Source organism: Acomys russatus, chromosome 15 (genome assembly GCF_903995435.1).
Source record: "Acomys russatus chromosome 15, mAcoRus1.1, whole genome shotgun sequence".
Taxonomy (NCBI): Eukaryota; Metazoa; Chordata; class Mammalia; order Rodentia; family Muridae; genus Acomys; species Acomys russatus.
Genome location: NC_067151.1, coordinates 34,485,508 through 34,501,306, shown reverse-complemented (window position 1 = coordinate 34,501,306; position 15,799 = coordinate 34,485,508). Strand labels below are relative to the sequence as shown.

General features: G+C 44.4%; 2 protein-coding genes across 8 annotated transcripts in view; one reads left to right on the top strand and one right to left on the bottom strand.

The window, feature by feature from the left end:
• Rnf13 (ring finger protein 13) overlaps positions 1-3,541 on the bottom strand; it is a 97,626-nt gene extending 94,085 nt beyond the window's left edge. The window contains exon 1 of the mRNA XM_051157189.1: positions 3,379-3,541. The gene's annotated coding sequence lies outside the window, so the exon portion shown is untranslated. The remainder of the gene's footprint in view (positions 1-3,378) is intronic.
• Positions 3,542-3,706: 165 nt separating this feature from the next.
• Positions 3,707-15,213, top strand: LOC127199248 (LHFPL tetraspan subfamily member 6 protein-like). 7 transcript variants are annotated; one of them, XR_007831919.1, is made up of 5 exons: positions 3,707-3,937; positions 7,452-7,572; positions 10,315-10,373; positions 13,521-14,090; positions 15,166-15,180. XR_007831919.1 is itself a non-coding variant. In XM_051157187.1 (3 exons), exons 2-3 carry the CDS (start codon positions 13,706-13,708, stop codon positions 15,174-15,176), a joined length of 396 nt encoding a protein of 131 aa, XP_051013144.1. In that variant the 5' UTR covers positions 9,932-10,373; positions 13,521-13,705; the 3' UTR covers positions 15,177-15,213. The 7 variants fall into 7 exon arrangements, 1 of the variants encoding a protein (XP_051013144.1); XR_007831918.1 differs by having other exon boundaries at positions 10,309-10,373; XR_007831922.1 differs by lacking the exons at positions 13,521-14,090; positions 15,166-15,180 and adding an exon at positions 12,170-12,263.
• Positions 15,214-15,799: the final 586 nt, after the last annotated feature.

The window sequence follows — 15,799 nt, the reverse complement described above, 5'->3', positions numbered from 1 at the left end:
ACTGGGCCTCTGTTCTCGTTAATGTTCATAAAAGAGGGATTTGTCTGAACTAAAAATCACATGTAAATTTTTAATCTGATATGTAAGGGTCACCACAATCTGTTCCTTAAATATACAGCCTTGACAAATGTGCTCTGACTTTCTTTCCTCTCTACTTTTGCTCTGACTGTGGCCTCCTGGGGCCTCTCCCACTCTTCTCCTTTCACTAACAATTATGCAAACAGCCACACGCTCAATGTCTGAAGAAGACCAAGGCTTGCTCATTCACTACACACATTCTGTCTGGTGCTTTACAAACTGTCCTAGTGCTGAAACATCATAAGCACAGAGTTAAGTAAACTACCCAAAGTCACCAGCAAGTAAAAACTCAGAATACCCAATAGTATTTCATGGATGGGGGTGGTTATGATATGTGTAATATACGCACATAGACACATGCGCATATACTTGAAAATGCCAGAGAGGGACATAGGGTGTCCTATATTAGTCTCCGAGACTACACTTTATTTCCCTACGACAGGGTCTCTTACTCTGGTTTTTTGCTAGTCTGGTGACCAGCAAGCCCCAGTCATCTTCCTATCTGTGACCATCTCCCAAGCCTAGGGTAGCAGATGTGTGGACCACTCTCAGATCTTCACATGGGTGCTAAGGTCCTTATGCTTCTGCAGCAAATGCTCTTTACCTGCTGAGCCACCTTCTTAGCCCCACCCTGTGGGGTTTTTTGTTTGGTTTTGTTTTTGTTTTTATTGAATGTGACACAAAGAGAAGGGCTTTATATACTTGGTGACAGATTTGATGGAGTTTAATTCCATCTACTCCACAAGATTACATGCATGAATTCACGTGTGATGCCTTAGCTTCTCATCTGTAAGAAAGGTTTAGCTGGGGGCTGCAGAGATGGCTCGGCAGTTATGAGCAATGGTCTGCTCTTCCAGAGAACCTGGGTTCAATTCCCAGCACCCACATGGCACCTTGCAACTGTCTGGAACTCCAGCTCTTTCATTCTCAAACAATCTTCGTGCAGTGCAAAATCTTCATAAGGGCTTAATCCTATGTTTTATATGTGTCCAATAATTATCTACAGAATACATACATTTAAAACCATCATTCTCCAACGTGATTTATTAAAATGAAGCCACATGTCTACTAACTCTGTTTCTTCTTCCGAGAAACGTAATGCTTACTAACTGCCTTCCCCTTTTTATGTCACCGGGAACCACTGTACAGTAACAAGTCAAACAGGGTAAATCACTATTTTAATTTACTCATTTTGCTTTCAGCTATACATTATTCCTAACTTTAAGATGTCCAAAGTCATGATTTTTATTTTAAAAGTCAACATTTTAGTTCATGCTAACATGGCATAAGTATATCATATAATATTTTATCAAGCCAGTTAATACATATTCATAATAAAAACGATAAAACGTAGTCTTGCCATATCACTATAAACCTACCCCTAGAGTCAAACCCCTACTCTCCCTCACTTTGCTGAAATTAGTGCCTGAGACCTGATATAAAACCTGCTAGTCTTGGATGTAGAAACATCAAAGGAAATAAGCTGCATGCTAGCAACAATGTCTTTTCACACATTACTTAGACACTTCACATCAAGACATCGTGCTGACTTCGAGGAAGGCAGAAGACAATACACCCACACTGCTAAGATAACTGCCGCTCCTCACACAAAGACAGCTGTGGTTCTGTACCATCAACTCAGTGGAGCTTAACTACGGAGCAGATACGCTTGAGTTCATTTAATCTTCACAACTTTTCCTGTTTTCACTTTTGAACTTACTGCATGTGTATGACTTGGAAGGTAAGGCATACACTACAGGGTCCGTGTGCAGGGCAGAGGCCAGCTTTGTGGAATCAGTTCTCCCCTTCCGTATCAACATGACTTCTGGAAATCTAATCCAGGTCACTAGGCTTGCGCAGCAAGCTCTGTTGCTCCTTGAACCATCTTGCCAATCCTTTCCATAGTTACTGATGTCACAGAGTTAAGGCTAGCCTGACTCCCAAATTTGAAACGCCAGTCTTTTGAAAGATTCGTCTTTCCTGAATCTACAATAATACATTTTACATCTTCCTGTTGGCCCACATTAAAAAAGGAAAGTAACTGAAGCTAAAATTGACTCTTTCGACATAAATTAAAAAAAAAAAAAAATCAATTAATGAATCCCTGTGGCCCTGCACACCCAACTCCTGTTTAACTACCACAATCCAATCTGTGTTCCTCTGAACTGGAGTTATCTTGTCGACCCATTAAAAACTATCGTTAGTTGGACGTGATGGTGCATGCCTTTAATCCCAGCACTTGGGAGGCAGAAGCAGGAGGATCTGGACAGCCAAGACTACAAGAGAAATCCTGTTTCAAAAAGCCAAACAAAACAAGCAAACAAACAAACAAAAAACTGTCTTTAAACAAGCCTTGATTACCCTGCAATTCCAGTAGTGGTAGGCTGAGGCAAAAGAATGGCAAGTTTGAGGTCAATCTGAGCTACACAGAGGGACCCTGTCTCAAATAATTAATGACGGAGTAACTCTCCAAAGCTCTTCCCTAAATCTTTTTTTGTTTGTTTTTTGTTTTTCTTTTTTTCCCTACATCTTTAAATGACCTGTTTCTATTGGCTCTTTGGAGGCACGGCCACTTTACTGTATATTATCAGAAAGTACAGCTGCCTTCCCGTCACTGCTGAAAGGAATGCAGATTCCACTGTAACTGCTACATCAAGGGCAGCAAACAGTAACACCCAAGCAGGTTTGGGTCAGACAACAGCCCATAGCAGCTGCCCACGGTGCTGAAGCTAAGGGCAAAGGGAGTTATGGAAATTAATTACTGCCAGATTAGAACAAAATAGAGCAATCTACCATAAGCACTCACAGAACGTGCAGCAGAGCCTACCAAAGTTGTTTCTCTCTTAGGGATAGATCGATTCAGTGTCCTTGCAGAAGTTCAGACTTCGACGATCAGTTAAAACAAACAATCAAAAGGGCAGTGTGTGGCCCTAGCAAGGTCACGCCCAAGCCTACAAGCTGAGCTTTTAGGGAAGGATGGGGGAGTGGGTGAGAAACACCCCCGACCGAATTTTCGCGGAGGACTTAGAGCAAAGTATTGGACCAAGAGAAGTAGTCTAAGTACCTTTCCAGGCCACAGGCACCTCTGGAAGGGAACATGGGAGGCAAACTGCATAACCTGACAACTTCAGATCCACAACCCCACAGGATGGGGTGCTAAGAACCAGTCTCCAGCACCGGCCTATTGCTGTTACAGCACGGAGCTGAAGAGCCACCGCACCCAGGCCGGAGGGGGTGTGTTCTCCCGACCAGGCCCGATCACCCCCGCCTACAGCTGAGGAGTTACACAAGGGCTCTTACCTGAAGTCCGGCCCAGAATCCAGGCTCGCCGCCACGCAGAAGAAGTCGCTACCCAGACTTCATGACTGAATATCCGCACTGAACCCCTACCCAAGCAAGTCCTAGGAGGGACGACAACAGCGGGGGAGCGGAAGTCCCGCCTCTTGCTCCTCATTGGCCTACACTTGGAGGTAGAGAGACGCTATTGGGCTGTAAGATTGCCCGTCAGGGCCCCGCCCCTCTAGCAGAGTCGCTTGGCCAGCTTCGGCTGGGCTGGGAAAACTGCCCAGTAGTTGAGTGTCGTTCCGAGCCGCGTGATACATCATCCCTATTAGGGACTTGAAGAAGGAGGAGGAGCGGCTTTTGGAAGCCCTGGATGCGCCGGAGAGGCCACTGAGGACTGCGCCGGGCCGGTGGCTTGCAAGGCAGGAGGCCCTAGCTGAGATTGTGTGTCTGAGAGGCTCCAGCCTCTAACATGCGCCCATCCCCGGCCGAGGAGCGGCGAAGTGTCTTGCGTCCCTCCAGCTATCAGGCCTACGAGGGCGGGGAACGCCGGGTGACGCCTCGCGTTGGAATCCAGGTCGGGTAAAGGCAAGCCTCCCAAGGTCTGAGCACGAACCGGAGGCCTGGCCGGGAGCCGCGCTGATCAGCAAAAGTCCAAACCACGTGATTCAGTCCTCAAAAGAACCTTTCAAAAAACCTTGTCACCTTCTGAGGAACGAAAATCTTATCCCATTGGGTTCCCTTCATACCTTTTCTACCCCTAGTCTGAATCGTAAAGTACTTGGATTTAAATGCCTTGTTAGTTTTTTTGTTATTAATCTTGTTACATCTCAATGGTTATCCCATCCCATTCTTCCCTCCCTCCCATTTTCCCCTTACTCCCCGCCCCTATGACTGTTCCTGAGGGAGATTTCTTCCCCCTGTATATGCTCATAGGGTATCAAGTCTTTTCTGGTATCCTGCTATCCTTCCTCTGAGTGCCACCAGGTCTCCCCCTCCAGGGGACATGGTCAAATATGAGGCACCAGAGTTCGTGTCATACCCCACTCTCCACTCAACTGTGGAGAATGTTCTGTCCATTGACTAGATCTGGCCTTGTTAGGCCATAGACATTAACAGCTTCTAAACTACTGCTGTTTGCTTTTAAAGCGGTTTGATGCAAAGATTGCAAGATCCCAACATGCCCTACTGGTCCTACTGTCGCTTGAAATAAGGCGTCTTCGAATGACGACCATACTGGCATCAAATCCTTTTAACAGCTGGGGGGAGGGAAGTTACAACGAGGGATATCAATAGTTTATAGCCTCCTTTGCTTCAGGAGGCCTAAGTAGGTGAGTAACGGGAATAGATGTCCTGCCCTTTCTCCTTGTGCCTTTTTAATTAGAACCTACTCTAAATACCACACAAGCAATTTAAAAAGCAAATTTGAAATGTTGGAGATTTAGTTCAGTGGCAGAACACTTGCCTAGCAAGCACTAAGCTCTGGGTTACAAAAAAGGGAGGGAATAAAAAAGAATCAAGTTTGAAAAATAAAGGCCATCAAAACCATTGTCACCTGTGTAGCCCACAGTTACCAGGCTAGCCTCGAACTCACAGCGATCAGCCTGCTTCTGCCTCCTGAGTGCTGGGATTAAAGGCGTGGGCCACTATACCCGGCTCAAATTTCTTACACGTTATAAAAAAGATGCGCGTTTGCGCACGTGCGCGCACACACACACACACACACACACACACACACACACACACACACACACACATGAAAAACCAGTTATTAACTTCTTAGATTCTTTTTTTTAATATATTTTATTGATTTATTTATATTACATCTCAATTGTTATCCCATCCCTTGTATCCTCCCATTCCTCCCTCCCTCCCATTTTTCCCTTACTCCCTTCCCCTATGACTGTGACTGAGGGGGACCTCCTCCCCCTGTATATGCTCATAGGATATCAAGTCTCTTCTTGGTAACCTGCTATCCTTCCTCTGTGTGGCACCAGGCCTCCCCATCTAGGGGATGTAGTCAAATATGGGGCACCAGAGTTTGTGTGAAAGTCAGACCCCACTCTCCACTCAACTGTGAAGAATATCCTGTCCATTGGGTAGATCTGGGTAGGGGTTCGAAGTTTACTGCATGTATTGTCCTTGGCTGGTGCCATAGTTTGAGCAGGACCAATTTCTTAAACTCTTAAGAAGAGAACATTTTGCTTCTTTTTTCAGTCTACTCTCATAAGCCATGGTAAATATAAATAGATAGATATAGATATCTATATATAGATATAGATATAAAGATTTATTTCAGAAAGAAGCAAGATAATGTATTTGTGTTGCATTTTTAATGGTATAGTTTATAAATATATATCCCCTTGTATTGAATGCAGGCAAATTAGAAGACAGATTGGAAAATATCTTTAATTGTGATTTTTCAAGAATACGAGGAATTTAATAGAGTACGTGATTTTAAAAAACAAAAACAAAATCAAAGCACTAATTAACCCCTCCTAAAAAATAAATAATCTAAGTGTAATGGGGTAGGCCTAGATTCCCAGCACTCAGGAGGATCAGAAGTTAAAGGGCCTCTTCAGCTTTGTAGCAAGTTCAAAGCCAGCCAAGGAAACATAAGACTGCCTCATTTACTGTGTCAAAACACCAAGACCAAAGGCAACTTATGAAAGAAAGTATTTAATTGGGCTTTCAGTTTCAGGGTACATTAGCCAGGGTTCCATAAAGTAACAGCTTATAGAATGACTTATGGTGTTATTAGGATGATGTAAAAGAAAAGAAGACGTCTAGCTAAGCCAACAATGGCTGGCTATGAACAGAAACTCTAGAATCCAGTAGTCTCGGAGTCTCCGCTGGTCTTCAGTAAATACCGAAATCCCTTAGTAGGTGCTAATGCCAGTGAAGGAAGGGACTTTCTAGCAAGGTGAGAGCAAGCAGGCAAAAAACAAAAACTTCCTTCTTCTATGTCCTCATGTAGGCTTCCAGCAGAAGGCGTGGCCCAGATTACAGGTGGGTCTTCCCACCTCAAAAGATCTGGATTATAGATGTGTCCTCCCAACTAAAAGATCTGGCTTAAAGGCATGCCTTCCTACCTCAAAGTTCTGGATACATAGATACTCATTTTATTCACTCTCTTACTCTAAAGAACACTGACTAATACAGCATATAAAAGTGACACATGCTGATAATTTCACCAACTGGCAGCTAAACAAATTGAGCACGCCCTGACCTATGTGGTAAGATTATACCTCAAAAAAAAAAAAAAAAAGTTAAAAATAAAAGTAAAAGGAAGTGAGATTTTCAAGCTCAGTATCTGTCAATTCTTGTTCTTTGTAAAAAGCACAGATAGCATGAAAGCACAATCCTTGCAGAATCTCCAACTTCTACAAGCAGCCACAACAGGACCAGACACCAAGTTACTTGTGTAAACTAGGATGGAACTCATCCTCGTTGAACACTAGAAAGAATACAAGCAGTCTCTTTTTACACTGAAATACCCAGATATATAAATGATAAAACAAGTTACTAGTAAAGCATAGAATTCCTAAAGAAACCATATGTTTGGAGTAGAACAACTTGAAAAGGTAGCAATAGAGGATTTGTGGGTGTTTGTTTGTTTAATGCTTTAGGGAATTAGCCCAAGATTCAAATTAATAAATATGTGAAGTGGATAGTAAAAAGCTTAAACAGTAGGAGAAATATCATAAGGGGTTTCCAACAAAGGTTTTTGGTTTTGTTTTTCAAGAAGTTGAGAAAGATCACACAAAAAAGTAAGTCTTTGAGTTTAATGCCTAAAAATATGGTATAGTCATTGGGGAGGCAGAGGCAGGCTGATCTCTGTAAGTTCAAGGCTAGCCTGGTCTATGAAGCAAGTTCCAGAACAGCCAGGCTACACACAGAAAAACCCTGTCTCCAAAAAAAAAAAAAAAAAAAAAAAAAAAAAACCAAAACAAAACAAAAAGAAGGTAGTGTAGGCATTGGGTTATTGTGTAATTCAAATGCTGATTTCTGTACTCCCCCGCCCCCATATCTGGTTCCATATCTTGTTCTGAGAATCTTCTGTCTCAATGTTGTGTAAACACTGCTTCCAGGCTCGACTTCCTGCCAGCCAAGGGATGAAGAGCTAGAGAAGGAAGTAGGGGATTCGACCACAGGAGAGGGCCAAGAGACGTCAGTAGAAGGAGCTGGAGCAGAGGAAGCTACAAAGTGCAAGTACTGCTGGGATGCATGCTGGGAGGAAGCCAAATTAGCTTAAAGGGAGAAGAATAGAGGAATACCTGCTCAGTTATTGTGTTGTGAAACTTATTATTAAACAAAAGAGTCTCAATTATTTATGTGATAGCCATGTTAGGAGAGAAACTAAGAGAAACAAATACAGTTTGGTAAAAAATAACTTTAATAAGTTAGGCATGGTGGCACATGTCTATAACACTGAAGAGGATTAGGTGGGAGAGTGCCAGAATTTGAGGGTAGCCTAGGCTATATAAGAGAAACATAATTACTGAAAAGCAGGGAAAGACTGATGCAAAAGAAGCAAATCAGATGTACTCCAAATAGCAAATTCAAAATTAGTGGGCAGAACATTGTCACCAAAATGGCTGAATAGAACTGTGGTGGTTGGGATGGGAATGGCCCCGATACATGCATATATATTTGAATGCTTGGTCCCCAGTTGATGGGCTGTTTGGAGATTAGGAAGTGTGGCCTTACTGGAGGAGGTGTGTGACTAGAAGTTTGCTTTGAGTTGTAAAGCTCCCACCATGCTCCATGTCTCCATCTCTCTGTCTGCCTACCTATGGATCAGGATATAAAGCTCTCAGCTACTGTTCCAGTGTCATGCCAGTGCCATGATTCTCTCCATGATGATGATGAACTAACCCTCTAAAACTGTAAGCATCACCTCTAATTAAACATTTTAGTTTATGAGAGTTGCCTTGGTCATAGTGTCTCTCATAGCAATAGAACAGTAAGACAGGGATGTTCCTACTGTCACTCCCCCACACACACACCTTTAAAAGCCCAAGGACAAACACATTGCAAGAGGGTAGGAACAGTCCTTGAGTCTGTGATTTCCCCCACAAAAAAAAAAAGCAAGAACTTAATGTGCATGTATGACACTCTCCAAGAAGCCCATAGGGCAGAAAACAACAAATGGCAATAGAAAACCCCTACACATATCAATAACTATCATTAATGGAATTGACTAAATTCTTCAATCAAGAGATACAAAGGAGATGACTCAGCAGTTAAAAGTGCACGCTGCTCTAACAGACAATGTCAACTGAGTTCCCAGCAACTTTGCTTGGCAGCTCAGACTTGCTTGAACTCCAGCTCAAGGAGAAGCCCATACATCTGGCCACTGAGGACATCTGTACTAACGTGCACATACTGACACACAGACACATAATTTAAAAACAAAAATAGATCCTTTTAAAAGAAAAAAGTAATTGTTTGAAAGATAAGAGAGCCGACTCGTGGTGCCTATAAGAGGCTCTAGTTTGCCTTTATAACACACCTGGACTAAAAGTAAAGGAATGAAAATAAGATGCTACATGCAAGTGAAAACAAAAGAAAGCAGAGTAGACATGGCATTTGAAAGGAAACCTGTAAATGTTCTTTTCATTTCCTCAGAGGGGAGAATAGATGAGAGCCATACACAAGCTGTACAAATACACGGCTTGGGCTGAGCACAGAGCATTTCATTCTCTATTCTAGCCATCACTAGGCCTAGTCCTGGAAGCTTCTAACCTCCATATAATCTAATCTTCTGTAAGCCTCAACCTTGAAAGATTCAGCTTCCAGTCTCTGTTTGCCAGCCTATGCCTAGAATATTTTCAGTCTCTGAGACTTACTGCTGAATAAACTCAACCTTTCTAGTTCTTTCTGAACTCTGGTTGGCTGGTTCAACTCAGCTGTTCTGGCTCAAACTCATCTCTAAGATGGCTGATTCAATCTGGCTTCTCTTAGCTCCTCACCAAATTGTTCCTTGCTCAAGCTTTTCCCAAGGCCTCCTTAGTAGATTCATTGCTACAGGGGAGTCAAGTAACCACTGCTATGTTTAAGGGACACGGGGAAAAAGCAGCCATTGAATGAAGGGGGTGGGGTTGGGGTTAATATTGGGTAGCCAAGTGAACGTGTTCCCATGAACGCCTTGCGGTCTTCCATTTTCCTGCAGTCTTCCATTCCTTCATGATCTCATTCAGGCTGAGTAGCCATCATTCTGCTCCTGGGCCTGGAACAGGAGGTCCAGCAGCAGCTGCTGTGTGGGAACTTCTGCCTGGGAAGTAACTTAAAGAGCCTTGGAAGATGTAAATCGAATGCAAAGTTTTTTTGTTTTTTTTTTTAAGATATTACAATGCATGTGCTTGTAAAGTACCCATGCGAGAATCTAGAGGGTAGTTCAGAAGATTTTATAGCTTGGGAAAATAATTATATGGTGGAATGGAACAGGAATAGGAGTTGTGATTCTAGGCCCCTGCTTCAAGTGAGGTATTGGAGGGATTCAGAGCCTGTCACCGCATCTGTGAAGTCATGCACTTGGACAAGTTTAGACGACCCCAAAGCCCTCCTCCAAGGCAGGTGTGCCCCCATGTTGTCATCACACTGGCAGTCCGAGGGTCAGAAACACTAAGTGTAATTGGCTTCAAGCTCTGTGTTACAGTGAGGTAACAGACTCGTTTGAGTTGGGATGCTGAGTCCCAGGAGGCACAGCACAAAGATTCCACACATAACTTATACTCTGTTCCGATGGAATCCAAAGATTCTGACGTCTTCGTTTCTTCTCTTTATATCAGCCAAACCTCTCTGACAACATTTATATTGCTTACTAGAACACAGATCATGTGATTTATAAATAAGCCCATGTTTTAACCATATGCTTCTAGGGAAATCACCTGTTTCTTTGTAAAATAATAATCACCTTCATGGCTTTTCTCTTCTTTTTTTGAGAATTAGATCAAGCCATCTATTCATAAGCCTGGTGTCCTGACACACAGTAATGAACGACTCTGCAGGTGAGGTGATCACTGCTAATGCCTCCTTGACAATCTGTGTCACTGTGAACATAAGGCTCCTTCCTCTAAGCTGGAGAAAGTGTCCTAGGACAGTTCTCTAGTGGGCAGTGTGTGAGTGAATGCATGCGTGTGGGTGAGCCCGGCGGCCACTGTGTCATTTTGTCTATGCTGGTATCTGCTACCTCCACATTACACAGATATGAGATCTGCGATAGCCAAGCAGTAGTACTTACCGAGGAGTCAGACTTGTCATTATATGGCCGCCAAGCCCAGGAACTTCTGAATTGCACAAGACAAACTGAAACCTAAATTAACAAAGGAAAACTCCAAATCTAAACCTCTATACCTGGGATTCACCAGTGAGCTTGACCGGGTGACATTTGGAACCATCCCTTCCTAGTCTTGGCCTGGTCACACTTCAAGCTACATTATTCCAGATGTGCCCTGTGTACTTACTGAGCAGAACCCTGGCTTTTATGGACCAGCTGCCAGTAGGGCCTTCCCAGGCCTGGGTCATGCTCATCACAAACATCTCCAGATTCTCCCAAATGTCTCCCTGGAACTCTTCTCTCCCCTGCTCATGAGTATTGTAATGGGCTTAAGGTGGACTGCACTACTTAAGGTGGATTGCACTGCTTTTCTGGGAGGCCCATCACCCATACCATCCTCTTACAAGGGAAGGGCTTGGAAATCTGTTAAAAACGTTCAAACAATCTCGAAACAACCTGTCTCCAGCTGATGCTGCCTAATTAAATGGCATTCCTGAACTTTTATTATGAAATATATTTCTACCCATTTTATGACTTCCAACTGCTTTGAAAAGGCACATCATAAAAACTGTATCTGGGAAAGTACTTCAAAAGTTGCCTTTCCCACATGGTAGCCTCCTAAAAAGAACTGTCCTCAGTGAAGACTGGGGGTGGGGTAGGGTGCTCAGGCAGTCACCAAGAGAACACAGTTCCTGCTTCAGAAAGTATAAATGCTGATGGCAAGTCAGAACCTGGGTGAGTCCCTGAAAAATCAAAGGAGCTGATTTTCAGAAAGGAAACCCAAAGGTTGTGTAGACTTTAAGATTGATCAAGGGTTGGGGAGTGGAGGGGGTGAGAGAAAGGATCCCCTCCTTGAGGGAGGAAGAAAGGAGGGTGGAGGAAAGAGGAGAGGGGAGGGGGCAGAGGAGGAGGGAAGTGGGTGAGGAAACAGGGTGAAAAAGAAGAGGAAGAGAAATGTCTTGAAAGAGGTTCCCAAGGTTTTCAGGTCTTGGGAGATGCTGGCTGCAGGAGCCACCTGCCTTCTTGCTTGCCTTGCTTTCACTGAATTCTGCAGCCTCGCATAGCACGCGCCTTCCCATTCCTGAGGCTACAACAGTCATGGTCTCTGTCCTCCAAAGTGACCAGGTCTCAGGAGCTTTTTAGAGATCACAGGCACCACTGTAGCCATCGCGGAGGCTACTTCCCACCAGAGTCCTCATAAAGGATGCGCGAAGATTGCAGCTCCAGACCCCAATGCCTGACCAAGAAAAGCAAACAGGGGTCGGGTGTACCCTTGGCGCCCCTGAGGAGCTGTGGAGAAAGCCAATAACTTTGTCCCTGAATTCTCAGTCTGTCTGCCGCCCCCACTCTCGCGCGTCCAGGACTGCGCAGCAGGGAAGAGGGGAGGGGACAGCTGGAAGCGGAGGGCGGGGAGGAGGCGGCGCGTGCCTTGCCAGCCAAAGCTGAAACCAGCATCCCTGGGCCTCAGGGCCACAGCCCACAGGCTCTCAGGGCGGGTCCTCCTGACCCTCCACCCTGGCTCTCCAGAGTCTCCGCGATCTCGGTCCGGACTGTGTTGAAGCCTAGGTCAGTCTTACTGGCCGCTCTGTCCCCGCCAGGGAAAGACGGCAAGTTGTGCTGCGCCCTGACTTGTGAGGGAAGGTGGCCACCGCCAGGCCCGGTAAGTAGTGAGCTCCGCGGTCCTGTGCCCTGCACCGGGGTCCCTCCTGACTTCCTGAGCAGCATGGTTCAGCTGTGGGCTTGCTGGCCTCAGGGGGGTGCTGCCTTCCCATCCCTTATCAGTCCCTTTCTCAGAGCCAGCTGCAAGAACTTCCCTGGGCTGCTTTGCATCCAGAGATCATTGTGTGGGAATGTGTGTGGCTCCCAGAGAGGTGGATGTGCTGAGCAGTTTGGTGGGAGGATTGTGGCTTTGGTTGATCTGGACTAGGGCACCTCACTCTTGCTGAGAAAGAGGCCCTCCTTCCTCCTACCCTCACCTTTGCGAGTCACCCCTAGACCAACTCAACTTCAGTAGGCTCTGAAGCTGGAGTGTGCATGCAGTTTGCAGAGGGACCTTGAGGGTGGGTGTACTTTTGCATTCTCTGTGGAGAGTGTGGCCAGGTAAGCATGCCCAAGGCCAAGTGGAACCCTTTGAACAGCTCACATTTGACACTGGGTATTGGAAAAGTGTGAGTGCCCTCTCTGGTTAGAGTTGAACACAGGTGGAAAAGCCAGCAGGTGAAGTCACTGAAGCCAATGAGTCAAAATAGGAGATAAACACAAGAGGTTTGCTTGTGCCACAGAAGGTTAAGAATGAGGGAGTTCTCAGCGTTGTCGAGTACTGGGAGTGTGTGACCCTGCTTCTATCCAATGCCTATCCCTGGGTGATGAGTGACATTAGTTAAGTTTACAATACTCTGAAACTGTAAGACGTTACCACCCTAATTATCTTGGTTGGCACTCCCACCTAGAGATGCAGAGAAATTACTAGACACTAAATAGGAGCTTGCAAGCCAAATAAACAAACTACAGCAGGGCCCATTTTATTTTATTATCCTGAATTATGTCTACCACTAAATAAAAATGCTACATTGCATTGAGTGTGTGAGTAGGTGAAATGAACTCACTGGCTTGGCAGATAGAAGCCATTTGTTTCTTTAAGTAAATAGCTGTCAGAGGTAACTTGGGGGCATTTTATAGAAGATAAAGATATGGAAAAGCTTGAGCTAATTTGGCATAACTTGTATAGAGATAGGTATAGAGAGAGTTAGTCCTTAACACTTTGGAAACATTGAAGGAAGCTTGAAGTTTCTTAACTGCACATTGTAGAGCTTCTGTAGGCATATATAAATAAGCGAGGCATCCTTAACTCCCACTGTTTCCTATTCTGTTTTACCAGGGGCCACCATCATTACCACAAAGAATGAGAGGTTGATACATTGTAAGACTGAAGATTTGTAACAGCGCTTAGCTGCATCCTCCTTGAAGAACTGTGGATTCCCTGGGAGTGTCTAGTGACCACCTGCCTTCATTTCCACCTTCAGGACAATCAGGTTGAGTCCTCATTGCATCGCCTGGTGAAAGATGGCATCCAGCCTGACTTGTACTGGAGTGATCTGGGCTTTGCTCTCCTTCCTTTGTGCTGCCACCTCCTGTGTGGGCTTCTTCATGCCTTACTGGCTCTGGGGATCTCAACTGGGCAAACCCGTGTCCTTTGGCACTTTCCTGAGGTGCTCCTATCCGATGCATGATGAGAGTCGGCAGATGATGGTGATGGTGGAGGAATGTGGGCACTATACCTCCTTCCAGGGCATCCCCAGCACAGAGTGGAGGACCTGTACCATAGTGACCAGCCTGGGCTGTGGCCTGCTCCTCCTTGTAGCTCTCACTGCCCTTATGGGTTGCTGTGTGTCAGATCTCATCTCCAGGACAGTAAGAAGAGTGGCTGGAGGAATACAGTTTCTTGGGGGTAAGTAGCTTTACTAAACTTGGGTTGTTTTCATAGAATCATAAAGCTGTATTGAAAAATATGCTTCAATTGCCCATTGTGGTTCAATTGTAATTGACATTTGGAATGCACGGAGAAATAGATATAAAATGGCTATCTAATACACCCAGCAAAGTCCAATACATTTTCCAGTGTCAGGGTTCTTCATGCTGGTTCATCCTCATTTTGTTTGTTTGTTTGTTTGTTTCTAACCACCATAAGTCCTTCTGGATTCCATCTTGAGGAGAACAAAGATTGTTATTTCTCTACATAGATAAACATGCTCTCTAAGAACCAACTAGTTTAAATCAAAGGAAAACCTGATTATTTTCTTCACATCTATGTATGTACATTCCCAAAATAATGGATGGGCTTAGTTATGGCATCTAAATATATAGATGTATATTTCTATATATTTTACTACACTCTAATATTTCAGTTATTTGAAAGAATTATTCAGCAGAAAATGCTTATGAAGAACATTATTGTTGGTAGACTTTTGCTATCATAATTAGTTCAGGGTAACTACATATATTAATGAAACTACATAGTTTTCAGAAGGCCCAACTTATTTTTTTCTTTTCTTTTTAAAATTAACTTATTTAGAATACAACTCAATTGTTCTCCCATCACTCGTATCCTCCCATTCCTCCTACCCTCCCACTCCCACCCTATTACCCTCCCTTAGGTCCATGTCGAAGGGGGATCTCCTCCCCCACTTTATGGTCACAGGCTAACAAGTCTCATCTTGGTAGTCTGCCTATTGTTTCTTTGAGTGCCACCAGGGCTCCCCACGAAGGGGAGGTCGTTAAATATGGGGCACCAGAGCTCATGTCAGAGTTAGTCCCTGCTCTCCACATAACTGTGGAGGATGTTCTGTCCATTGGCTAGATCTGAATAGGGGTTCGATGTTTACTATTGTATTGTCCTTGGTTAGGGCAATAGTTTGAGCAGACACTCCTGGGCCCTGATCCACCTGTTATGATGTTCTTCTTGTGGGTTTCTAAGATCCTCTGGATCCTTCTATTTCCCCATCTCCTATATTTCTCTTACCTAGAGTCCCAGTAGGATGTCCTCACATCTGTCCCAATCTCTTGGTAAGTGAAGACATTCATGGGGCATGCCTTTTGGACTAGTGTCCAATTATAAGTGAGTATATACCATATGAGTCTTTCTGTTTCTGGGTTAACTCACTCAATATGATCATTTCTAATTTCCTCCATTTGTCCACAAATTTCTGGATTTCCTTGTTTTTCACAACCGAGTAGTATTCCATAGTGTAAATGTAGCACAATTTCTTTATCCATTCTTCCACTGAGGGACATTTAGGCTGTTTCCAGATTCTGGCTATTATGAAGAAGGCTGCTATGAACATGGTTGAGCATATGTCCCAGTTGTGTGGTGGGGCATTTTCTGGGTATATTCCAAGGAGTGGAATAGCTGGGTCTTGAGGAAGCCCTATTCCCATTTTTCTGAGAAAGTGCCAGATAGATTTCCAAAGTGGTTGTACCAGTTTGCATTCCCACCAGCAATGAAGCAGTGTTCCTCCTTCTCCACATCCTCGCCAGCATGATCCCAGCCCCCTTGCTCCCCACGTCCAAGTCCCACCCTCACACCCTCTTTTCTCTATTTCCCTTCTCTTTTTCTCAGAGGAGGAGAGGCCCCTAAGGTGTATCAACACACCCAGGCAC

What these genes read in the sequence shown, in the direction of transcription:
- LOC127199248 (XM_051157187.1), top strand. Translation starts at nt 13,706, where the DNA reads ATGGCATCCAGCCTGACTTGTACTGGAGTGATCTGGGCTTTGCTCTCC.